Source organism: Schistocerca gregaria, chromosome 9, assembly GCF_023897955.1.
Source record: "Schistocerca gregaria isolate iqSchGreg1 chromosome 9, iqSchGreg1.2, whole genome shotgun sequence".
Classification (NCBI taxonomy): Eukaryota; Metazoa; Arthropoda; class Insecta; order Orthoptera; family Acrididae; genus Schistocerca; species Schistocerca gregaria.
In genome coordinates, this window is record NC_064928.1 from 133,836,244 (window position 1) to 133,861,873 (window position 25,630).

A 25,630-nucleotide genomic window follows, 5' to 3' on the forward strand; every position below is an offset into this window, starting at 1 on the left:
AGGCGCCAGGTGGAAATGGCATGGCAAGCCGTTCCACAGGACTACATCCAGCATCTGTACGATCGTCTCCATGAGAGAATAGCAGCCTGCATTGCTGCGAAGGTGGATATACACTGTACTAGTGCCGACATTGTGCATGCTCTGTTGCCTGTGTCTATGTGCCTGTGGTTCTGTCAGTGTGATCATGTGATGTATCTGACCCGAGGAATGTGTCAATAAAGTTTCCCCTTCCTGGGACAATGAATTCACGGTGTTCTTATTTCAATTTCCAGGAGTGTAGGAATGGGGCTATACTATTTCTTCCGCGACGGTGTCAAAGAAATCTTAGATTATTGGTGCTTCTTGCTGGGCAATGCTGGGCAAAATACCGGTCCTGCTTTGCCAGCTATCTCGGTTCATTGTCCATGGAGACTCCCACTAGCTGTGGTGTTCCAAGTGCGAGAAGACATAGAGTCAAGACTGATCTCAACCTATGTACACAGGGGACAGTACAACTTACCATACTAGAAAATGACATGCTCAGCTGTTGTAGAGATTGTTTTACCTAGTTAGTATGATCTTTACATAGTAATTAAGAAACAGTGATAGTATCGTGAACTTTAAAGAGTAAGGTGGCAGGTTTGCGTACACCTGCTTACAAAAATTTTTTTTTCACCTTTTGCTTTCTAAAGCCAAAGGCCTCGCCCCAGTGGTAACACCGGTTCCCGTCAGATCACCGAAGCGTTGTCGGGCTGGACTGGCACTTGGATGATGGGAGACCATCCGGTCTGCCGAGCGCTGTTGGCAAGCGGGGTGAGCTCACCCCTTGTGCGGCAAACAGAGGAGCTACTTGTTTGAGAAGTAGCGGCTCCGATCTCTGAAACTGTCATACGGCCAGGAGAGCTGTGTGCTGACCACGTGCCCCTCCCTATCCGCGTCCAGCGACGCCTGTGGGTTGAGGATGACACGGCGGCCGGTCGGTCCCTTTGGGCCTTCATGGCCTATTCGGAAGGAGTTTAGTTTACTTAGTTTGCTTTCTAAAAGCTTCTGGGTCTTCCTTCCTAATTAAAAAAAAAGTGTTACATGTAGTAGTCGATGTTATTCATTACAAATAATGTATTTGCTGCAATTCTTGTCGCAAATGTTACCCCGGAGGCTAGAAATCTTAACTTAACTGTCAGTCTATGTCAGCAAGTAAACACAAATGATACACTGGCAGTTCCTGTTATTCTGTTATTGGTGTCCCTGGTCAGGGTTACTGGACGGTCTTTGACTGGAACCTCGGCGATAAGTATAAACTTATGTCTTTCCCCACGTTCCCACAGGGCAACTGTCATATCCGAATACCTCACAAAACTGGAAATTGTGCGATTCGACCAGTCGGCAAAATGGAAATCCACAATGAAACCCCTTCCGAAATTTGTCAGGCGGTGATAACGATGTCTTACACGAGTACGTAAAATCTCCGTGTCTCTCACAGTGACCAGTCAACATCTGACGTTGTTCAATCCTTACCAGGCTTGGTAATAAAATTAAAAAGACGAACAACATTAAATGCGCTCTGAGAGCCTTTCTATCTGTCACAGAGAGTTGTAATTCTAATCATTTTCATACCCGCCGACGCTCTGTACTTAAACGAAATTACATTCACATTTGACCGTGTCTTCTGAGTGTTTCACATTTTGATTCAGGCAGTTTAGTAGTTACATGTTCCAGCACACGTTATTCTTTCGTAATTTCTTTTGAAGGTAGGTTAATGATTCTGTTGACCACGGAGTGAGAAACGTCTTTCAAACGAGATCTGCTCAAAAAATTCTGCGACTTTGCCCACAAAATTTTTCTTCGCTTATCTTTTACTTATTGTGCATTGTCTCCTTCGAAATACTCTCCTCTACAACTGACTGACCGCTCCAAACGCCATTTCCACATCCGGAAGCGCTATCTGCGAATTTTCGTTTATCTCGTCTATCGTTTCAAATATTCATTCTTTCATCGGGGAAATAAAAAAAATCCGCAGGGACCAGTTCTGGAGAGTATGGAGGATGAGGCAGCACAGATTTCGTTCTTTGTGCAATAGACACGCACCAACGGGGATTAATGTGCGGGTGCGTTGTCGTGATGCGAGAGCCATGATTTGTTTCGCCATATTGCAGACCATTTTCTTCTCACATTTTCTCGCAGGCGTCGCAAAATGCCCCGATAACAGTTTGCCCCCGTGACACAAATTCATAATGAACTAATCCTTCAAAGTAAAAAGAAACTATCAGCATGGCTTTGACATTTGACCTGACCTGACGATCTCCTTTTGGTCTTGGAGAACTTCTCCCGACCCATTGTGAAGACTGATCTCGGTCTCAACATCATAACCAGAGACCCACTTCGCACCACCAGTTATGATTTTCTTAAGGAACATTTCGTTGTCATTTGCACGATCCAAAAGCTCTTCACACATTGCGATACGAAGGTCTTTCTGGTCTTGGTCCGTGAGCCGTCAAATAAAACTGTCAGCATGGATTTGACATTTGACCTATCTTGACGAGCTCTTTTTGGTCTTGGAGAACTTCTCCCGACGCATTGTGAAGATTGACCTCGGTCTCAACATCATAACCGTAGACCCACCCCTCATCACCTCCAGTTATGATTCTCTTAAGGAACATTTCGTTCTCATTTGCGCGATCCAAAAGCTCTTCTCAGATTGCGATGCGAAGGTCGTTTTGGTCTTGACCCGTGAGCCGTGCGACGAACTTGGCTGCAAGACGATGCATTCCAAGATGCTATGTCAGTTGCTATGACATGTTCCAAATGAAATGTTAGATTCTACTGCAATCTCTCCGATAGTCTTCGATTGGTAGGCACAATTTTGTTGACATTCCAGACATGAGCGTCGTCGGTAGACATCGAAGAGTGCCCTGAACGACGGTTATCTTTAACTTCTGTTCGGCCATTGTCAAACTGTATGAACCGTTCGTAGCATCGAGTACCGCTTAAGAATTCACCACCGTACGATTCCGGCATTATTTGGCGTGTCTCCGTAAAGGCTTTCTCGAGTTTCACGCAAAATTTAATGCAGACGCGTTGTTCCTGTAACTGTGCCGTCTCCAAATTTGCAGACTGTGCGACACAACGTTCTACTCAGTACAGCACTGAACAATAACCAACAGACGTACAACAATGAAACTTACGGCAGTTACACATTAAACACAGGCGTGTGCAGGGATGCCAGCCACATTTCGCTCTAACAGACCATTGACGCGAAATTACGAATGTTCCGGAATTTTTTGAACAAACTTCGTATACATGTTCAGTGTCAATATACTGTGTAAAAAAAAGTATCAAATTTTCGTTACTATTAACTGTTTCCGACGCTTTAGTTTGAAATTTGGCTCAAATGTGTCTACAGTCTTCCTCTGTAGTGGTACAAAAGCGCAGGGCACCCTGCTACATGTTGCCTCAAACAGCAAGGTGTAGTACAGGTGAGCTCGTCGTTGAGCGCACTTAATTCAGAAACACACACAGAGAGCAATGTTTAGCCACATGCGAAAAAAGGCCACAGCTCAGATATTCATGTAAGGTATGTTGTTGTTGTGGTCTTCAGTCCAGAGACTGGTTTGATGCAGCTCTCGTAAAGCTGCATGCCCTCAGGAAAAATTATAGCTGAAGTTTCCCCTTGCTTTCAGCCGTTCGTAGTACCAGCACAGCAAGGCCATTTTGGTTAGTGTTACAAGCCCATATCAGTCAATCATCCTGACTGTTGCCCCTACAACTACTGAAAAGGCTGCTGCCCCTCTTCAGGAACCATACGTTTGTCTGGCCTCTCAACTGATATCCCTCTGTTGTGGTTGCACCTACGGTACGGCTATCTGTATCGCTGAGGCACACAAGCCTCCCCACCAACGGCAAGGTCCATAGTTCGTGGGGATGGGGATGTAAGGTATAAGGTGGACTAATGATGTGACATTGTCACCAAATTTCACCACGCCACTGTGGATGTGTTACAAGATGGGAAAGTGGCCACACCCTTTCTTACCCATATTCCACCCTTTCTTTTGACGTCTCTGCGACAGAGGTCAGAACCGCAACTCCCAGCCTTGAAATCATGCACTTTTCTTATGAGCAGCTGGGGAAAACATTTCAGGAATACCGCCGCTAGGAATCGACGCGAAAATCCCTCACGACATGGCACAAAGGGCTTCGATGGGATCACACTTTTCCTCGGGGCGTTGATACCCTTGCATTTCGGAGTTGAAAACGACAGTCCACAGTATGATGAACAACAGGACAACTTTCTTGACAACAATGACACTGCTGACACCCCTTGGACAATTCGGTCGTTCTCTAAGGCCATCATAGGGATGTAACCCCATCTATCGCACCTCTTGGAGTGTAGCCCGACTGCAATTTTTGCTCTGGTTTACATGATGGAAGCACCAGGGGCCATCCTAATCCAGTCGACAAAATTGGAACCTCATTCATAGTAGCAAAGGGTGGTTAGGTTTTTTCAGCCCTCCTGTGGCCTGCCAATGGAGCGGTGCAACATTAACTGGTGTGTGAATAAAATGGCAAAGAGGCCTCCAGCTCTTCCCCCCCCCCCCCCCCCCCCAACATTTCGGAAACATCCTCTACGCCACTCACACACCTTTGTTGATCATGTTAAATACCTACCTATCAGAGACTTCAACACCCGTTCAGTTGAGACGTGTCTCGGGACTGCTCTAGCGCCTAGCGTCTGTGGGCAGGAAATCCCATCTGAGCAGTGTTAAGGGGTTGTCTGCCCTCAGGCGCTATAGAAGACACAGGGTATAAATCAGCTGGGCGGGTGTTGTAGTTTGTCAGGTACATATTTAACATGCTCAACAAAGGTGTGTGCGTGGCACTGAGGGTGCTGCTGAACTGGCCAGGGGAGGGAGGGGGGGGGGGTGAGAGGAAGGGTATTTGAGGGCTCCTTCGCCGTTTTTTCATGCACATGTAAATGTTACACCTCTCATTGATCATGTCACAGGAGTGCTGAAAAAACATAAACACCTCTACTGCTTTGTGCTTCGGATCACATTTGAATTCCTTTGTATGGTCTTTGGTGGCTGTATGCCAGAGCAAAGGCGAAACCCCAGAGGGGTGTAGTCATGTTCAGTTTCTTATTGAACAAGTCTATGTTTTGCTGTGCATTTCTCCTTCCTCTGCTGGCACTTCTGCCTACACCTTCGCTTTATTTCTGCTGGCATCATTTTCTTCTCTATGAAATCTTTCTGTTCCCATTTGCTCTTCCTTTGTTGTTCTACGTCCTTCACCCATAGCCTTTCTCAATACTCTATCTTTTGTTTTCATCTCCTGTCTTTTTTTCCCTCCTATTTACTCTTCCTCTGGTTACTTCTCTTATTTTCTGCACTTTTCATTTCTCTCTCTGTTTTCTTTGTAAATTGGCTTGTCTTACTTATCATACTATTTACTCTTACTATTCTATAGACCAGGGCTTCCCAACCTTTTCAGCTGGCGGACACCTTCTACAGTCGAAAATCCATGGCGGACCCCTAGTCAGACGAGAGCACAGTAATTTTAAATTTCAGAGCGAAACCCATGGGAACTGAAAGCTTCTTAATGCAAGTGCCATGTTCCCAATGACCCCTTCCTCCCCCCCCCCCCCCCCCCGAAGTATCAATAGTCTTTGGAGCTTCTTGTGATTGTTCTTCCTTTGGTCGTTCTCTCTCCTCCTTCATTTCCACTGGAAACTTCCCTTGTTTTGAAGGCGATGGAGAAACCGCACCCTTCTTCAATGATCCCGACTTCAGCCACGGATCGATGTTAGAAGTAATAAACTAGTCAAAAATCGACTTATGAAATAGGTAGTGCACTGACAAAGCAAGTTTAACATTTAACGATGCCTGGGGCCGCATACGTGCCATTGAGCGCTGTGATTGGTCGACAAAGCTCGCTCCGCGCATGCGTAAAAGGCTTCAGTGCATCTACCGCCGTGAGCCGGCGCACACAAACGACCCTGAATTGTTGCGAAACAGTCGATCAGAGAAGCCGCATTCTCCGGCATTAAACTGTGTGTGCGTTCTCACTTAGGAACCGCAAAGGCTGCTTGGGAATACGACCTGAAGTAAAAGTACACATGTTTCACACACGAAAAGAAAATAGTGATGAATTTGATTTTCACATTTTTATTCAATAATTTTACTCATTATTTTGCACGATTTGGTGAAAGGTGGCCGCGGACCCCCTAGGAAGAGCCGGCGGACCCCTTACGCGGATCACAGGTTGGGAAGCCCTGCTATAGACCATTTCGTTTAACACTTGCCACTTGTTCATTTCTCTACTCTCCTACAGTCCTTGATTATTTTTCATTCATTTTGCCTCATTATTTACTAAGTTTCTGCGCCTGCTCTATCTGTGCAGCAAATTTTTCCTTATTGAAAAGACTTTTGGCGTACAAGCAGGAACGTGATCTCTACCAGTACAGACTGCAGGCGAAAGCGACTGACCTCGGTCTGTGCGAGCTTGGCGCGGTCCACCTTCTGGGCATCGGCACAGACGCTCAGCCGCGGTACGGCCAGCTGCGGGATCTGCGCCTCCTTCTTCTCCTTGTCCTTGCCCTCCTTGTCTGGAAACAAAATCGTGTCACATCAGCGTTCTGTAGAAACAGGGACTGGCATGCGTATTCAAATACAGGTGTATATGTAAACTGGTAGACTATGGCGATGCGGTCGGCAGCGCCTATACAGCATAAGACAACTGCCTGGCGCAGTTGCTACAATGGCAGGTTATCAAGATTTAAGAGAATTTCAACGTGGTGCTATAGTCGTCGCACCAGCGATGACCTCAGCTCCTCCGAGGTAGCGATGAAGTGGGGATTTTCCTGCACGACCACTTCACGAGTGTATAATGAATGTCAGGAATCCGGTAAAACATCAAATCTCCGGCATCGCTGCAACCGGAAAAAGATCCTGCAAGAACGGGACCAACGATGACTGAAGAGAATCATTCAACGAAACATCATCGATATGAGCTTTCGGAGCCGAAGGCCCACTCGTGTACTCTTGATGACTACACGACACAAAGCTTTACGCCTCGCCCGGGCCCGTCAATACCGACATTGGGCTGTTGATGACTGGGAACATGTTGCCTGGTCGGACGAGTCTCGTTTCAAAGTGTATCGAGCGGATGGACATGTGAGGGTATGGAAACAACCTCATGAATGCGTGGACCCTGCATGTCAGCAGGGGAATTTTCAAACTGGTGGACGCTCTGTAATGGAGTGGGATGCGTGCAGTTGGAGTGATGTGGACCCCTGATACGTCAAGATACGACTCTGACACGCACGTAAGCATCCTGTCTGATCACCTGAATCCATTCATGTCCATTGTGCATTCCGACGGACTTTGGAAATCCCAGCAGGACAGGGCGACATCCCACACGTGCAGTGTTGCCACTGAGAGGCTCCAGGAACACTCTTCAGAGTTTCAATCCGCTGGCCACCAAACTCCCCAGACATGAACATTATTTAGCATATCTGGGAAGCCTTGTAACGTGCTGTTCACAAGAGGTCTCCAGCCCTCGTACTCTTACGGATTTATGGACAGCCCTGCAGGCTTCATAGTGTCAATTTCCTCCAGCACTACTTCAGACATTAGTCGAGTCCATACCACGTCGTGCTGCGGCACTTCTGCGTGCTCGTCGGGGCCCTACACTATTAGACAGGTGTACCACTTTATTTGGATCTTCAGTGTTTGTGTTCTGTAGCGATGTAGAATTGTAAAAAATTAATTAATCATGGGGAATAACTCGGAATACAAACGAGATACAGCAACTTGGTTTAGAAAAATATTGTAGGTGGCAAGGAGGGTCACATATTGCTATTAATGGCCGTTGTCTGGAACGTAACTTTTAAGGCAATCTGGAGGTAAAAGTGATTTTTTTTCCAAATGGGAACCCTAATATTTGATTCAAAATTTGAAAAGAGCGGCAAATTTTACGTATAAAATTATACATTATTCAAGGTCATGGCTAATTCAATGAAGGTCAAATAAGCAAATACGTTTTTACATCTAATAGGAATTAATATAGAACACAGGAAGAATACAGCAAAGCATAAAGCTAGATGCAAGCTGGAAGGGGTATCCCAAGGTAATGAGAGGCGAAGAGACCCATTTAACGACTTCTAAATCAATGATCTGAGTTTTATTTATGTTTGTTCTGTCTCGCAAGTGTCACAATAACACTTATACGCTGTGATGTATTTAATTTCGCCAATAAACACTTTAAATAAAACTTACAGTTTAAAATATCTGTTTACTCTTTCCAAATCCGACGTCACAAGTAGCGGTTTCCATGAAACAAAATTCAACCTTCGAATGGCTTTCGATAATTACCCTTAAAATCTTGGTTATTGGTAATGATACGTGACCCTTATTTCCCTTTCCAGTTTGCATCTAACAGTGTATTTTGCTGCATTCCTCCTCTATTCCGAATTAATCCCTACTAGAAATAAAGACATATTAGCTCATTTCAGCTTGACTGAACCTTGCCATCACCTTGAATAATGTGATCATTTCATACGTAAAAATTGATGCGCTTTTCAAATCTTAGATCAAATATTAGGGTTACCAACTAAAAAAATCACTTTAAGCTCAAAATACCCCTGAAAATCGCGTTCGGGGTCACGGTCATTAACATCAATGCGTGACCCTCTTTGTCTCCTACAACTTTACGTAAAACATTTCGCTGTGCCCCATCTTCAACCCAAGGTATTCCCCACTATGGATTTCTTACACACTTCTAGAGGTGTAGAGGCGACATAGTTGATCAAGTCTTACGTAGGAACCTATGTCCGGAAACGTCATCCTACGACGCTACGGAGCGTCAAAGTTATAGGCGCCGACACTTGTATTTGCATATACAGGGTGAAAAGTATTTAAACCGACAAATTCTGGGAGGTTGTTGGGGACATCAAAATAAATATTTTTCCCGAATGTCATTTTTTCCTATGAGGATTATTTAAACCGGTGGAGGCCGTATTATACTCTTCAGTTGTTAGAGGCCGTATTACGATCTTCAGTTGTAGGCAACTGCTTCCACCAGTGCAGTAGTGCATTGTCTCTGTATACTAATGGAGCGATACACCTGGAGTGAGTACACTGATATGGCTTGTGCGTACTGCGTAGGGCACCACAACAGACGAGCTGCACAGCAGGTTTAATTGGGCCGTATCCTCTACCTAGGCCATTAAATGGCACGCACTATTACAATTTTGTCGACAGAGCATTGTCAGCATTGCTGGAAGATGTCCCTCTCCCTACAAGACAACGCATGTGGTTCCAACATGACGGAGCGCCGGCAAATTTCAGTCGTCGTGTGCGTTGATTCCTCGACCGATGGTTCCCAGAAACGTGGATTGGCGGAGGTGGTCCTGTACCATGGCCTGCTCGATCCCCAGATATGTACCCTCTGAATTTTTTGTGTGAGCAGAGATGCCCAATCTTGTTTACGCAACTCCTGTTGGATCAGAACAGGATCTGGTTGCCCGGATAGTAGCAGCAGCAGGCACAATTCAGGACACTCCTGGAGTTTTTACTGTGAAATTGGGTTGTGTTAATGTGTTGTATCTTGGTCAAAAAAATGAAAAAGTTTTTGTTAATTAATTTGCCGCCAGAGAAATCCTCTTCTCCCGGTTAAAACACTCCTCATAGGAAAAAATGGTATTAAGGAAAAATATTTGTTTTGATGTCCCCTACAACCTCCCAGAGTTTGTCAGTTTAAATACTTTTCACCCTGCATGTACTGGTTGTATTCGTGATGATGTTACAAACTTTCTAGGATGATGGAGAAGGATAAATGTATCAATTAGAGCTAAGGGTCCCTGTACCGGAAACGGACGAGTCGAAACTTACGAACGAAAACGGTTTTGATATCTCTGACACTGGAATACATGTACCGGCGCTGTTGTTGCAAGTTTCAGAGGTGACAGTATGGACAAAAACAAGAAGAAATATAAACATCGGCTACAAAATGCATACCTTAAGAGCTATGAACTCTTGCTGAATACAGGAGCAGTGTTTCACAATAGAAAAGATGAACAAGTGCTCATAGCTTCTCACGTATGCATTTTGGAACGCATGTTTACTTGGCGTTGTTTCTTGTCGTGATCCATACTATCTGAAAGTTGCCTAAGCAACTATCTTAGCAACAACACTACCGGTACATGTATCCCACCGTCAGAGGTATCACAACGATTTTCGCTTATTATTTTGGACTTGGTAGCTTATGGGCCAAGGTCCCTTACCTCTAATCGATACATTTATTCTTCTCCATCATCCCTGAAAGTTAGTGACGTCGTCACGGAATCACGCTATATATACAATATTTACAGGCGCCGGCGCCTATAACCGGTGATCTGTAGCGTCATTGAATGACGTTTCCACACGTGGGTTCCTATGCAGGGTGTTACAATAAGGTACGGCCAAACTTTCAGGAAACATTCCTCACACACAAAGAAAGAAAATATGTTATGTGGACATGTGTCCGGAAGCGATTACTTTCCATGTTAGAGCTCATTTTATTACTTCTTTTCAAACCACATTAATCATCGAATGGAAACACACAGCAACAGAACGTACCAGGTTGTCTCCAAACACTTTGTGTTACAGAAAATGTTCAAAATATCCTCCGTTAGCGAGGATACATGCATCCACCCTCCGTCGCATGGAATCCCTGATGCACTGATGCGGCTCTGGAGAATGGCGTATTGTATCACCGCCGTCCACAATACGAGGACGAAGAGTCTCTACATTTGGTACCGGGGTTGCGTAGACAAGAGCTTTCAAATGCCCCCATAAATGAAAGTCAAGAGGGTTGAGGTCAGGAGAGCGTGGAGGCCATGGAATTGGTCCGCCTCTACCAATCCATCGGTCACCGAATCTGTTGTTGAGAAGCGTACGAACACTTCGACTGTAATGTGCAGGAGCTCCATCGTGCATTAACCACATGTTGTGTCGTATTTGTAAAGGCACATGTTCTAGCAGCACAGGTAGAGTATCCCGTATGAAATCATGATAACGTGCTCCATTGAGCGTAGGTGGAAGAGCATGGGGCCCAATCGAAACATCACCAGCAATGGCTGCCCAAACGTTCACAGAAAATCTGTGCTGATGACGTGATTGCACAACTGCGTGCGGATTCTCGTCATCCCACACATGTTGATTGTGAAAATTTACAATTTGATCACGTTGGAATGAAACCTCATCCGTAAAGAGAACATTTGCACTGAAATGAGGATTGACACATTGTTGGATTAACCATTCGCAGAAGTGTACCCGTGGAGGCCAATCAGCTGCTGATAGTACCTGCACACGCTGTACATGGTACGGAAACAACTGGTTCTCCCGTAGCACTCTCCATACAGTGACGTGGTCAACGTTACCTTGTACAGCAGCAACTTCTTTGACGCTGACATTAGGGTTATCGTCAACTGCACTAATAATTGCCTCGTCCATTGCAGGTGTCCTCGTCGTTCTAGGTCTTCCCCAGTCGCGAGTCATAGGCTGGAATGTTCCTTGCTCCCTAAGACGCCGATCAATTGCTTCGAACGTCTTCCTGTCGGGACACCTTCGTTCTGGAAATCTATCTCGATACAAACGCACCGAGCCACGGCTATTGCCCCGTCCTAATCCATTCATCAAATGGGCATCGGCCAACTCCGCATTTGTAAATATTGCACTGACTGCAAAACCACGTTCGTGATGAACTCTAACCTTTTGTGCTTGATGCTAGTACTGTAGAGCAATGAGTCGCATGTCAACACAAGCACCGAAGTCAACATTACCTTCCTTCAATTGGGCCGACTGGCGGTGAATCGAGGAAGTACAGTACACACTGACGAAACTAAAATGAGCCCTAACATGGAAATTAAGCGTTTCCGGACACATGTCCACATAACATCTTTTCTTTATTTGTGTGGGAAGAATGTTTCCTGAATGTTTGGCCGTACCTTTTGTAGCACCCCGTATAGACACGGGCACATGTTGTCCATTCAAAACGTTCCGAGACTGATTTTATTCCTGGTGAATAAGTGAAGTCATTGCAGTAACTATAGTAACAGTTCTAACTAACAGGCCGGCCGCGGTGGTCTCGCGGTTCTAGGCGCGCAGTCCGGAACCGTGAGACTGCTGCGGTCGCAGGTTCGAATCCTGCCTCGGGCATGGATGTGTGTGATGTCCTTAGGTTAGTTAGGTTTAATTAGTTCTAAGTGCTAGGGGACTAATGACCACAGCAGTTGAGTCCTATAGTGCTCAGAGCCATTTGAACCATTTTTTCTAACTAACAACTGTAAACAACGGATGTCATTCGACTATTCAGTTGTGAGGAGTCAGTGCTAAGTTGAGGATGTGCAAACGTACTGTGTCAACGTTGTAGTGTCTCTAATAGCAATGCAGCAGCGAACCGATCGCGTCTAAATCAAGTGAAGACTATAACTGAAACGACCCTCATCAAAAATGAACTCTTTTCAGGGGAACGACAAAACATTTAACAATAGTTTTATAACGTCTCGCGTCAGTTACATTTTTTACTTGGCTTGTTGGGAATGCCTAAATCATTTTTACTAGACTCTACTAGTTTAGTTTCAGTGTACCTAATAAAATCTTTTCTTTTTCTTTTTCTTTTTTTCAAATTATAGACCTCAGTAACGTAGGATGTTTTTGTCAGAAAATATAGCAGGGAATATGAAGGAATGATTCGACAGATGCAGTAATTATACTTTCCAAACCTCATAATTTTTTACAGGACGAAAGATTAAACTATGCTGTGGATACACTATGTGATCAAAAGTACCCGGACACCCCCAAAAACATACGTTTTTCGGATTAGGTGCATTGTGCTGCCACCTACTGCCGGGTACGTTAGTAGTCATTACAAATTGTGAAAGAGCTGAATGGGGTGCTCCGCGGAATTCCCCGGACTTCAAATGGCTGTGAGCACTATAGGACTTAACATCTGAGGTCATCAGTCCCCTAAAACTTAGAACTACTTAAACCTAACTAACCTAAGGACATCACACACATCCATGTCCTTGGCAGGATTCGAAACTGCGACCGTAGCGGTCGCTCGGCCGCAGCGGCTTGCTCGCGAACTTGGAACGTGGTCAGGTGATTGGGTGTCACTGGTGACATACGTCTGTAAGTGAGATTTCCACATCCTAAACATCGCTAGGTCCACTGTTTCCGGTGTGATAGTGAAGAGAAAACGTGAAGGGACACGTACAGCACAAAAGCGTACAGGCCGAGCTGGTCCGTTGACTGACAGAGACCGCCGACAGTTGAAGAGGGTCGTAACGTGTAATAGGCAGACATCTATCCAGACCATTACACAGGAATTCCAAACTGCATCAGGGTCCACTGCAAGCACTGTGACAGTTAGGCGGGAAGTGGGAAAACTTAGATTTCATGGTCGAGCGGCTGCTCATAAGCCACACATCACACCAGTAATTGCCAAACGACGCCTTGCTTAGTGCAAGGAGTGTTAACATTGGACCTTTGAACAGTGGAAGAACATTGTGTGGAGTGAGGAATCACGGTACACAATGTGCGTATGGCGAATGCCCGGTGAACGTCATCCACCAGCGTGTGTAGTGACAACAGTAAAATTCGGAGGCGGTGGTGTTATGGTGTGGTCGTGTTTTTCATGGAGGGGGCTTGCACCCCATGTTGCTTTGCGTGGCACTATCACACCACAGGCCTAGACTGATGTTTTAAGCACCCTCTTGCTTCCCACTGTTGAAGAGTAATTCGGGGATGGCGATTGCAACTTTCAACATGATCGAGCACCTTTTCATAATGCACGGCCTGTGTCGAAGTGGTTATACGACAATAACAATCCTTTAATGGACTGACCTGCACAGAGTCCTGACCTGAATCCTATGGAACACCTTCGGAATGTTTTGGAACGCCGACTTTGTCCCAGACCTCACCGACCAATATCGATACCTCTCCTCAGTGCAGCACTCTACATCTACATCTACATTTATACTCCGCAAGCTAATGAACGGTGTGTGGCGGAGGGCACTTTACGTGCCACTGTCATTGCTCCCTTTCCTTTTCCACTCGCGTATGGTTCGCGGGAAGACCGACTGCCGGAAAGCCTCCGTGCTCGCTCGAATCTCTCTAATTTTACATTCGTGATCTCCTCGGGAGGTGTAAGTAGGTAGAAGCACTATATTCGATACCTCATCCAGAAATGCACCGTCTCGAAACCTGGACAGCAAGTTACAACTCAATGCAGAGCGCCTCTCTTGCAGAGTCTGCCACTTGGGTTTGCTAAACATCTCCGTAACGCTATCACACTTACCAAATAACCCTGCGACGAAACGCGCCGCTCTTCTTTGGATCTTCTCTATCTCCTCTGTCAACCCAACCTGGTACGTACGGATCCCACACTGATGAGCAATACTCAAGTATAGGTGGAACGAGTGTTTTGTAAGCCACCTCTTTGTTGTTGGACTACATTTTCTAAGGACTCTCCCAATGAATCTCATCCTGGCACCCGCCTTACCGACAATTAATTTTATATGATCATTACACTTCAAATCGTTCCGTACGAATACTCCCAGATATTTTACAGAAGTAACTGCTACCAGTGTTTGTCCCGCTGTCATATAATCATACAATAAGGGATCCTTCTTTCTATGTATTCGCAGTACATTACATTTGTCTATGTTCAGGGTCAGTTGCCACTCCCAGCACCAAGCGCCTATCCGCTGCAGACCTTCCTGCATTTCGTTGCAATTTTCTAATGCTGCAACTTCTCTGTATACTACAGGATCATCCGCGAAAAGCCGCATGGAACTTCCGACACTATCTACTAGGTCATTTATATATATTGTGGAAAGCAATGGTCCCATAACACTCCCCTGGATACGCCAGAGGTTACTTTAGCGTCTGTAGGATTCCGTCAAGAATGGGCTGCCATTCCCCAAGAAACATTCTAGCACCTGACTGAACGTATGCCTGCGAGAGTGGAAGCTGTTATCAAGACTAAGGGTGGACCAACACCATACTGAAACCCAGCATTACTGATACAGGGCTCCACGAACTTTGCTATTTTCAGTCAGGTTTCCGGATACTTTTGATCACATAACGTATATAGAACTGATCAAATAAAAGCTTACTGTTCCTCTCCAGCACTATTATCACTTGCAATCATATCCAATTTCGGTAATCTTCTTCACAGGCAACCAGTATTTTCAATATGTTTTGGCTGTTGCTTCTCAGATACGAAAGAACGAAAGTTAACTCATGTGGAAGCTTCACGTTGCTCAGAAGTCCAGCTGTATTCATCTACATCAACATGGATACTCTGCAAATCACATTTAACTGCCTGGCAGAGGGTTCATCGAACCACCTTCACAATTCTCTATTATTCCGATCTCGTATAGCGCGCGGAGAGAATGAACACATACATCTTCCCGTACGAGCTCTGATTTCCCTTATTTGTATTGTATTGAACTGGGGACCGAGAAACGACGGAGACGCTTCGTCCCCGCTGTAGCCCTCAGTGGTCAGTGGTTCACAATCCCACAACAGGCTACAGCAGTCCATTCGCTCCACCGCCGCCCCACACCCAAGTCAGGGTTACTGTGCTGTTCGGCCCCCAGTGGACCCCCTCGCCCCAGATGTTCGCTAAAGTGGATGTGCGGTGGCAAATGTTGTGATGGTGGACATTTGAGTGTCAGAAATGATCGTCATCACATCGTGGAAGTCACCAGGACATCTCTGTCTGTTTCGAATCGTGCATTTTTCAAGGAAAAAAAATTGGAGTTTGTTCCATAATGTTTTTGAGTTAACGAATATTTTCGACTGTTCCAGAATACTTTCGAATGTTCTCGAATATTCTCGAATGCTCTACAACACAAGTTCGAGACAGCAAACATTGTATTGATCCGCAATTCAGCAAAGCTGTTTAACCGATAAGTTGTGCAACACAGTTAAGACAGAGGAGGAGCTTACTGGGAAAAAAGTGTATTCCCTTATATAGAGAAACTATGTAAGCAAATAATGGTTTCGTGGGCGAACAAATTTAGCCACAAAAACGTAGTTCAACAAACATATCTACCAAAATAGAAAACGATGTGAAGAAAAAATAAGTAAGTCCATTGATATGACGACGAACCAAGACGAGAGCATAAACTTCTTAAAAGAATACCTAAATTCGCTCAGCATCGCCTCGCAAAAAAATCTTGTAAACAACGTCATATAAACTGAAATATTAATTGGAAAAGAAAAAATGCAAGTCAGTGTTTATACCACCAATTTCGTTCCCTCCAACTAAATTACATTTCAGATTCAAAAGCCTCCAATTTACGAGAAGAGCAGCTTGAAGTATGATAGAAACATTTCAATGTTGCGGAATGGATTTAAAAGAATCGCGTTTCTCGCTTGTTTTAGTGTTTAACAACTACAGAACTTATTCATCTACGTACACGAAAGCAAAGCATCTAACACAGTTTATAAGAACTTTCTTTGAATAAGTTAGCTGCTATGCAAATGAGCTGATTAACTGAAGTTTTATTCCAACTCAGAAAACAAATCGAAAAAAGGTCAAGAGAGGGGAGTCAATTTCAATTATAAACTTAGAACTCGATTAGTAGGACACCCTATAATCAGCCCAAATTTGAAATTACCTGGCAGATTAAAATTATGCCCCGGAACAGGACTCGAAGCTGGGGCCTTTCGCGGAAAATGCTCTATTGACTGAACTATTCAAGTCACGGACCGTTTCTCATAGATTACTTTTTGCCAGTAGCTTCATTTTACCCATGTACACTCCTGGAAATTGAAATAAGAACACCGTGAATTCATTGTCCCAGGAAGGGGAAACTTTATTGACACATTCCTGGGGTCAGATACATCACATGATCACACTGACAGAACCACAGGCACATAGACACAGGCAACAGAGCATGCACAATGTCGGCACTAGTACAGTGTATATCCACCTTTCGCAGCAATGCAGGCTGCTATTCTCCCATGGAGACGATCGTAGAGATGCTGGATGTAGTCCTGTGGAACGGCTTGCCATGACATTTCCACCTGGCGCCTCAGTTGGACCAGCGTTCGTGCTGGACGTGCAGACCGCGTGAGACGACGCTTCATCCAGTCCCAAACATGCTCAATGGGGGACAGATCCGGAGATCTTGCTGGCCAGGGTAGTTGACTTACACCTTCTAGAGCACGTTGGGTGGCACGGGATACATGCGGACGTGCATTGTCCTGTTGGAACAGCAAGTTCCCTTGCCGGTCTAGGAATGGTAGAACGATGGGTTCGATGACGGTTTGGATGTACCGTGCACTATTCAGTGTCCCCTCGACGATCACCAGAGGTGTACGGCCAGTGTAGGAAATCGCTCCCCACACCATGATGCCGGGTGTTGGCCCTGTGTGCCTCGGTCGTATGCAGTCCTGATTGTGGCGCTCACCTGCACGGCGCCAAACACGCATACGACCATCATTGGCACCGAGGCAGAAGCGACTCTCATCGCTGAAGACGACACGTCTCCATTCGTCCCTCCATTCACTCCTGTCGCGACACCACTGGAGGCGGGCTGCACGATGTTGGGGCGTGAGCGGAAGACGGCCTAACGGTGTGCGGGACCGTAGCCCAGCTTCATGGAGACGGTTGCGAATGGTCCTCGCCGATACCCCAGGAGCAACAGTGTCCCTAATTTGCTGGGAAGTGGCGGTGCGGTCCCCTACGGCACTGCGTAGGATCCTACGGCCTTGGCGTGCATCCGTGCGTCGCTGCGGTCCGGTCCCAGGTCGACGGGCACGTGCACCTTCCGCCGACCACTGGCGACAACATCGATGTACTGTGGAGACCTCACGCCCCACGTGTTGAGCAATTCGGCGGTACGTCCACCCGGCCTCCCGCATGCCCACTATACGCCCTCGCTCAAAGTCCGTCAACTGCACATACGGTTCACGTCCACGCTGTCGCGGCATGCTACCAGTGTTAAAGACTGCGATGAAGCTCCGTATGCCACGGCAAACTGGCTGACACTGACGGCGGCGGTGCACAAATGCTGCGCAGCCAGCGCCATTCGACGGCCAACACCACGGTTCCTGGTATGTCCGCTGTGCCGTGCGTGTGATCATTGCTTCTACAGCCCTGTCGCAGTGTCCGGAGCAAGTATGGTGGGTCTGACACACCGGTGTCAATGTGTTCTTTTTTCCATTTCCAGGAGTGTATAATAGTCCAGATATTACTTTGGATGGATAGTCATCGGTAGATGTAGGAGGGCCCCAGGAACGTATGTTGGGGCCCGTTCTGTTAATGTTGTACGTTGTGACCTGGCACACATAGTAAGATTTCAACGAGGTGCAAAGATTGGAAACTTGTCTGAAATGTTCAGAATCGTAAAATAGTGCAGTTCATAAAACTACAACATCAATGAGCCACAGTTGGAATCAGTTAACTCTTATAAATAATAAGGTATATCAATTTGCAGGGGTATTCAATGGAATTATTATATACGCTTAGAAGTAGGTAAGGCAGTTGGCATACTTCGCTTCTCTGATAGGCTGCAATCAGGCTACAAAGGAGACTGATTAAAAAAAAAACTAGTGCGACGCATTCTAGAATATTAATGAAAACTGTGGGACACGTACCAAATAGAACCTACAGGGGATATTGACCATAAAGAAAGTGGGGCAGCACAAATGAGCACAGGGTTGGCTGAATCCATAGAAGGTCTCAAGAAGATGCTGAAAACGTTGAATATACACTGGAGCGCCAAAGAAACTGGTATATGCATGCGTATTCAAATACAAAGATATGTAAACGGCCAGAATGCACCGCTGCGGTCGGCATCCCGTATGTAAGACAAGTGTCTGGCGCAGTTGTCAGATCGGTTACTGCTGCTACAATGACAGGTCATCAAGATTTAAAAGATTCAGAATCGTTCAACGTGACAGAAGTGCAAATGGTTCAAATGGCTCTAAGCACTATGGGACTTAACATCTGAGGTCATCAGTCCCCTACACTTAAACCAAACTAAGCTAAGGACATCACACACATCCTTGCCCGACGCATGATTCGAACCTGCGACCGTAGCAGCAGCGCGGTTCAGGACTGCAGCGCCTAGAACCACTCGGCCACGACAGAAGTGCAACCCTTCCGCAAATTGCTGCAGATTTCAATGCTGGGTCATCAAGTGTCAGCGTGTGAACCATTCAACGAAGCAGCATCGGTATGGGCTTTCGGAGCCCAAGTCCTCTCGTGTATCCTTGATGACTGCGTGACACAAAGAATTACGCCTAGCCTAGGCCCGTCAACACTAACACTGGGCTGTTGATGACTGGAAACATGTTGTCTGGTCGGACGAGCCTCCTTGCAAATTGTATCGAGTGGATGACGATGCGCGGGTATGGAGACAACCTCATGAATCCACGAACCATGCATGTCAGCACGGGACTGTTCAAGCTCGTGGAGGCTGTGTAATGGTGTGGGCCGTGTGCAGTTGGAGTGATACGGAACCCATGATACGTCTAGATACGACTCTGATAGGTGACACATACGTAAGCATCCTGTCTGATCACCTGAATCCATTCATGTCCATTGTGCATTCCGACGGACTTTGGCAATCCCAGCAGGACAGGGCGACATCCCACACGTGCAGTGTTGCCACTGAGAGGCTCCAGGAACACTCTTCAGAGTTTAAATCCGCTGGCCACCAAACTCCCCAGACATGAACATTATTTAGCATATCTGGGAAGCCTTGTAACGTGCTGTTCACAAGAGGTCTCCAGCCCTCGTACTCTTGAGGATTTATGGACAGCCGTGCAGGATTCTTGGTGTCCATTCCCTCCAGCACTACTTCAGACATTAGTCGAGTCCATGCCATGTCGTGTTACGTAAGTCCATGCCATGTCGTGTTACGTCACGTCTGCGTGCTCGCGGGGGCCTACACGATATTAGGCAGGTGTACCAGTTTCTTTTGCTCTTCAGTGTAGATGCTAACCATCTTGCCAAAAGCTTTTCACAAAGTGTGAAGAACAAGTTTTAAATGAAGAATGTACTCATGCAGGGTGTTACAAATAGGTACGGCCAAACTTTCAGGAAACATTCCTTACACACAAAGAAAGAAAATATGTTATGTGGACATGTGTCCGGAAACGCTTACTTTCCATGTTAGAGCTCAATTTATTACTTCTCTTCAAATCACATTAATCATGGAATGGAAACATACGGCAACAGAACGTACCAGCGTGACTTCAAACACTTTGTTACAGGAAATGTTCAAAATGTCCTCCGTTAGCGAGGAAACATGCATCCACCCTCCGTCGCATGGAATCCCTGATGCGCTGATGCAGCCCTGGAGAATGGCGTATTGTATCACAGCCGTCCACAATTCGATCACGAAGAGTCTCTACATTTGGTACCAGGGTTGCGTAGACAAGAGCTTTCAAACGCCCCCATAAATGAAGGTCAAGAGGGTTGAGGTCAGGAGAGGGTGGAGGCCATGGAATTGGTCAGCCTCTACCAATCCATCGGTCACCGAATCTGTTGTTGAGAAGCGTACGAACACTTCGACTGAAATGTGCAGGAGCTCCATCGTGCATGAACCACATGTTGTGTCGTACTTGTAAAGGCACATGTTCTAGCAGCACAGGTAGAGTATCCCATATGAAATCGTAATAACGTGCTCCATTGAGCGTAGGTGGAAGAACATACTGACGAAACTAAAATGAGCTCTAACATGGAAATTAAGCGTTTCCGGACACATGTCCGCATAACATCTTTTCTTTATTTGTGTGTGAGGAATGTTTCCTGAAAGTTTGGCTGTACCTTTATGTAACACCGTGTATATGTCGTTCAATCCCAAAGGTATCAATCTCATAGAGACAGCAGGGACAAGATTAAATTACAACAGAGTGAAGGAGTTTAGGGAGTCTTTCTTCCGTACAACACATGCGATCATGTCGGGAAGCAGCCATAATACGTGATTTACTTTGATGTACCCTCTGCCAAGCACCTCACAGTAGTTTGCAGAGTATGGATATAGATGAAGGTGCAGATGTATGGTAGAAATCCAGAGGATGAAATGACATTGGTACTTAATGTGCCACCACATACTCTAGGGCAGGGCTCCCAACCTTTTCAGTTGGCGGACCCCTTGTTCAGTCGAAAATCCATGGCGGACCCCTGGTCAGTCAACGGCACAGTAACTTCAAATTTCAGAGCGAAACCCATGGGAACTGAAAGCTTCTTAATGCAGGTGCCATGTTCCGAATGGCCCCCCGCCCCTCCCCTGAAGTATCAATAGTCTTTGGTTTAGAGATGAATGAAAACAACTCGAAATTAACGATCCAATTTGAATTCCCACTATATCCAGACACTCACTAGTGGATTTACTATCTTCGTTCAACAGAATATAGCCTGATTAAAATTACTTGGTAATTGAAATTTCACACGATGGAGCTTTCTCCCTCCAAGAGTAATCAACGTCACGTCCAAACTGTTCGCTGTTGACAAGCTGTCGCTTATGGTCTGTTCACTTCTACTACACTCCTGGAAATGGAAAAAAGAACACATTGACACCGGTGTGTCAGACCCACCATACTTGCTCCGGACACTGCGACAGGGCTGTAGAAGCAATGATCACACGCACGGCACAGCGGACATACCAGGAACCGTGGTGTTGGCCGTCGAATGGCGCTGGCTGCGCAGCATTTGTGCACCGCCGCCGTCAGTGTCAGCCAGTTTGCCGTGGCATACGGAGCTTCATCGCAGTCTTTAACACTGGTAGCATGCCGCGACAGCGTGGACGTGAACCGTATGTGCAGTTGACGGACTTTGAGCGAGGGCGTATAGTGGGCATGCGGGAGGCCGGGTGGACGTACCGCCGAATTGCTCAACACGTGGGGCGTGAGGTCTCCACAGTACATTGATGTTGTTGCCAGTGGTCGCCGGAAGGTGCACGTGCCCGTCGACCTGGGACCGGACCGCAGTGACGCACGGATGCACGCCAAGACCGTAGGATCCTATGCAGTGCCGTAGGGGACCGCACCGCCACTTCCCAGCAAATTAGGGACACTGTTGCTCCTGGGGTATCGGCGAGGACCATTCGCAACCGTCTCCATGAAGCTGGGCTACGGTCCCGCACACCGTTAGGCCGTCTTCCGCTCACGCCCCAACATCGTGCAGCCCGCCTCCAGTGGTGTCGCGACAGGCGTGAATGGAGGGATGAATGGAGACGTGTCGTCTTCAGCGATGAGAGTCGCTTCTGCCTTGGTGCCAATGATGGTCGTATGCGTGTTTGGCGCCGTGCAGGTGAGCGCCACAATCAGGACTGCATACGACCGAGGCACACAGGGCCAACACCCGGCATCATGGTGTGGGGAGCGATCTCCTACACTGGCCGTACACCTCTGGTGATCGTCGAGGGGACACTGAATAGTGCACGGTACATCCAAACCGTCATCGAACCCATCGTTCTACCATTCCTAGACCGGCAAGGGAACTTGCTGTTCCAACAGGACAATGCACGTCCGCATGTATCCCGTGCCACCCAACGTGCTCTAGAAGGTGTAAGTCAACTACCCTGGCCAGCAAGATCTCCGGATCTGTCCCCCATTGAGCATGTTTGGGACTGGATGAAGCGTCGTCTCACGCGGTGTGCACGTCCAGCACGAACGCTGGTCCAACTGAGGCGCCAGATGGAAATGGCATGGCAAGCCGTTCCACAGGACTACATCCAGCATCTCTACGATCGTCTCCATGGGAGAATAGCAGCCTGCATTGCTGCGAAAGGTGGATATACACTGTACTAGTGCCGACATTGTGCATGCTCTGTTGCCTGTGTCTATGTGCCTGTGGTTCTGTCAGTGTGATCATGTGATGTATTTGACCCCAGGAATGTGTCAATAAAGTTTCCCCTTCCTGGGACAATGAATTCACGGTGTTCTTATTTCAATTTCCAGGAGTGTATTTGGCTACTGTTGTGTTAGGAGCATGCATATTTCGTAACATTCGTGTGTGTGTGTGTGTGTGTGTGTGTGTGTGTGTGGTTTCTCGTGAAATCCGAAGAAAAATGTTCAAATGTATGTAACGTTTTCCTTTGGTTGTCCTCCCTCCTCATTTATTTCAACTGGAAACTTCCCTTGTGGAGAAACTGCAGCCTTCTTCAATGATCCTGACTTCAGCCACCGATCTATGTTAGAAGTAATAAATTGGTCAAAAATCGACTTATGAAACAGGCAGTGCACTGACAAGCAAGTTTAACATTTAATGATGCCTAGGGCCGCATACGTGCCAGCGAGAGCTGTGATTGGTCGACAAAGCTCGCACCGCTCATGCGCAAAAGGTTTCAGCGCATCTAGCGCCGTGACCCAGCACACAAACGACCCCGAATTGTTGCGAAACAGTCGATCAGAGAAGCCGCATTCTCCTGCACTAAACTGTGTATACGTTCTCACTCAGGAAGCGCAAAGACTGCTTGGGAATACGACCTGAAGTAAAAGTACACATGTTTCACACACGAAAAGAAAATAGTGATGAATTTGATTTTCACATTTTTATTCAATAATTTTACTCATTATTTTGCACGATTTGGTGAAAGGTGGCCGCGGACCCCGTAGAAAGAGCCGGCGGGAGCCTAAGGGGTCTGCGGACCACAGGCTGGGAAGCCCTGCTCTAGGGGTTTCCGCTGAGAACAAAAGTTGAAATCATGGCGTGTACTTACTGGAGCAGTCCTGCGACGAAGACCACTTCTTCTTGTCGTCGGCGGAAAGCTGGGAATGCTGCTTGCGGATGGAGCGGCCCCAGCCGGCGGTGAGGTTGCCCAGGCGGGAGAAGGCGCGCTTCACCATGGGCGACGAGGGCACGCTTTTGGGCCTGTGGCAGTCACAACAACACACAGCTCCTCACCACACGAGGGACTCTCGCCAGGACCTGGCAGGCAGCGGCGGACCAATGGCGGAGGCGGATGAGCAGCGTGCCAGCCACAGCGCTCCCACGGGACTACACGCGCGCAGTCCTCGCTACTCCCGTGGTGGTCTCCGCTAGGAGGGGCATGCAGGTCTGGGTCTGGGGGAGTCAGCTCAGCTCCAGTCCAGTACCACTCGCTATTTCTCAACCTGAACCACTTCCCTGGGTTAAAATGTATGCCCTTCCACTATATGAATGACCCACGACAGAGGTTGGAGAGCAACACCAGTTGGGCCAAGTCAGCTCCATTCTTTTATGTCAGCTAGTTGTCAACCCGACATCATCTCGACACAACATATTGTTTGTTCGCTAACATAAAAATTGTTTCTGATAATCCCACACATTGGGAAAAGAATCCTGTGCTCTGGCAAGTCAGCCTTTTTTCCTTACAAGGGAACCTCCCCATTGCACCCCTCTCAGATTTAGTTATAAGTTGGCACAGTGGTTTGGCCTTGAAAAACTGAACACAGATCAATGGAGAAAACAGGAAGAAGTTGTGTGGAACTATGAAAGAAAAAAAGAAAAATATACAAACTGAGTAGTCCATGCGCAAGATAGGCAACATCAAGGATAACGTGAGCTCAGGCGCGCCGTGGTCCTGTGGTTAGCGTGAGCAGCTGCGGACCGAGAGGTCATTAGCTCAAGTTTTCCATCGCGTGAAAAGCTAAATTTATTTTATTTTATTTATGATTATCACATACACAAGAAAACCTAAATCGGGCAAGGTAGAAGAATCTTTTTACCCATTCGCCAAGTGTACAAGTTAGGTGAGTCGACAACATATCCTTGTCATGTGACGCACATGCCGTCATCAGTGTCGTATAGAATATATCAGACGTGTTTTCCTGTGCAGGAATCGGTTGGCCTATGACCTTGTGACCAAATGTTTTCGGTTCCCGTTGGAGAGGCACGTCTTTTCGTCTACTAATCGCACGGTTTTGCGGTGCGGTCGCAAAACACGTACACTGAAGTTATTACAGTGAACAGAGACGTCAGTGAACGAACGGACAGATCATAACTTTGCAAAAATAAAATTTTCTCTCGAGGGAAGACTTGAACCAAGGCCCTCTCGTTCGCAGCTGTTCACACGAACCACGGGACGACGGCTCTCCTGAGTTCACGCTGTGCTTGATGTTGCCTATCTTGCGCACAGACTACTTAGTTTGTATATTTTGCTTATTTTTTTCATAGTTTCACACAACTTCTTCCTGTTTTCTTGATTGATCTGTGTTCAGTTTTTCAAGGTCTATCCACTGTGCCAACTTATAACTAAATCTGAGGGGGGGGGGGGGGGTGCGATAGGGAGGTTCCCTTGTTAGTATTAGCTAGTTGTTATCATCATGTATCTAGATCATATTATGTGTCCTCTACAGTACAGATATCCTTGCAAGTTGAGAAAAGATCCTAATGGTGTCCAAGTCAGCTCCATCCCCTTCCTGATAGATGGCTTAAACTGTATATTGTCTACCACAAGAATGGTTCTGAGAGCCTCAAAGTTGGAAGGAAGCTCCTTAAACTGGTCAAGTAAGCTCCGTTCCCTAGCTATTATATAACATTAAACCCAACATCGTCTCTACAGATCATATTGTTACTCTACTGTACCGATATTCCTGATGGTTTCAGAACTTATAAACAAGATTTTAATCCAGAGGAACTCGGTTAGTCAAATGCTATTTGCTAA

General features: G+C 46.5%; 1 protein-coding gene across 1 annotated transcript in view; it reads right to left on the reverse strand.

Annotated features, from left to right (window-relative positions):
• Nucleotides 1-25,630, reverse strand: part of LOC126291467 (uncharacterized) — a 2,161,958-nt gene that overhangs the window by 162,903 nt on the left and 1,973,425 nt on the right. Inside the window, exons 23-24 of the mRNA XM_049984978.1 lie at nt 23,705-23,856; nt 6,459-6,577 (exon numbers count right to left, since the gene is read on the reverse strand). Coding sequence (XP_049840935.1) covers nt 6,459-6,577; nt 23,705-23,856 — 271 coding nt within the window. The remainder of the gene's footprint in view (nt 1-6,458; nt 6,578-23,704; nt 23,857-25,630) is intronic.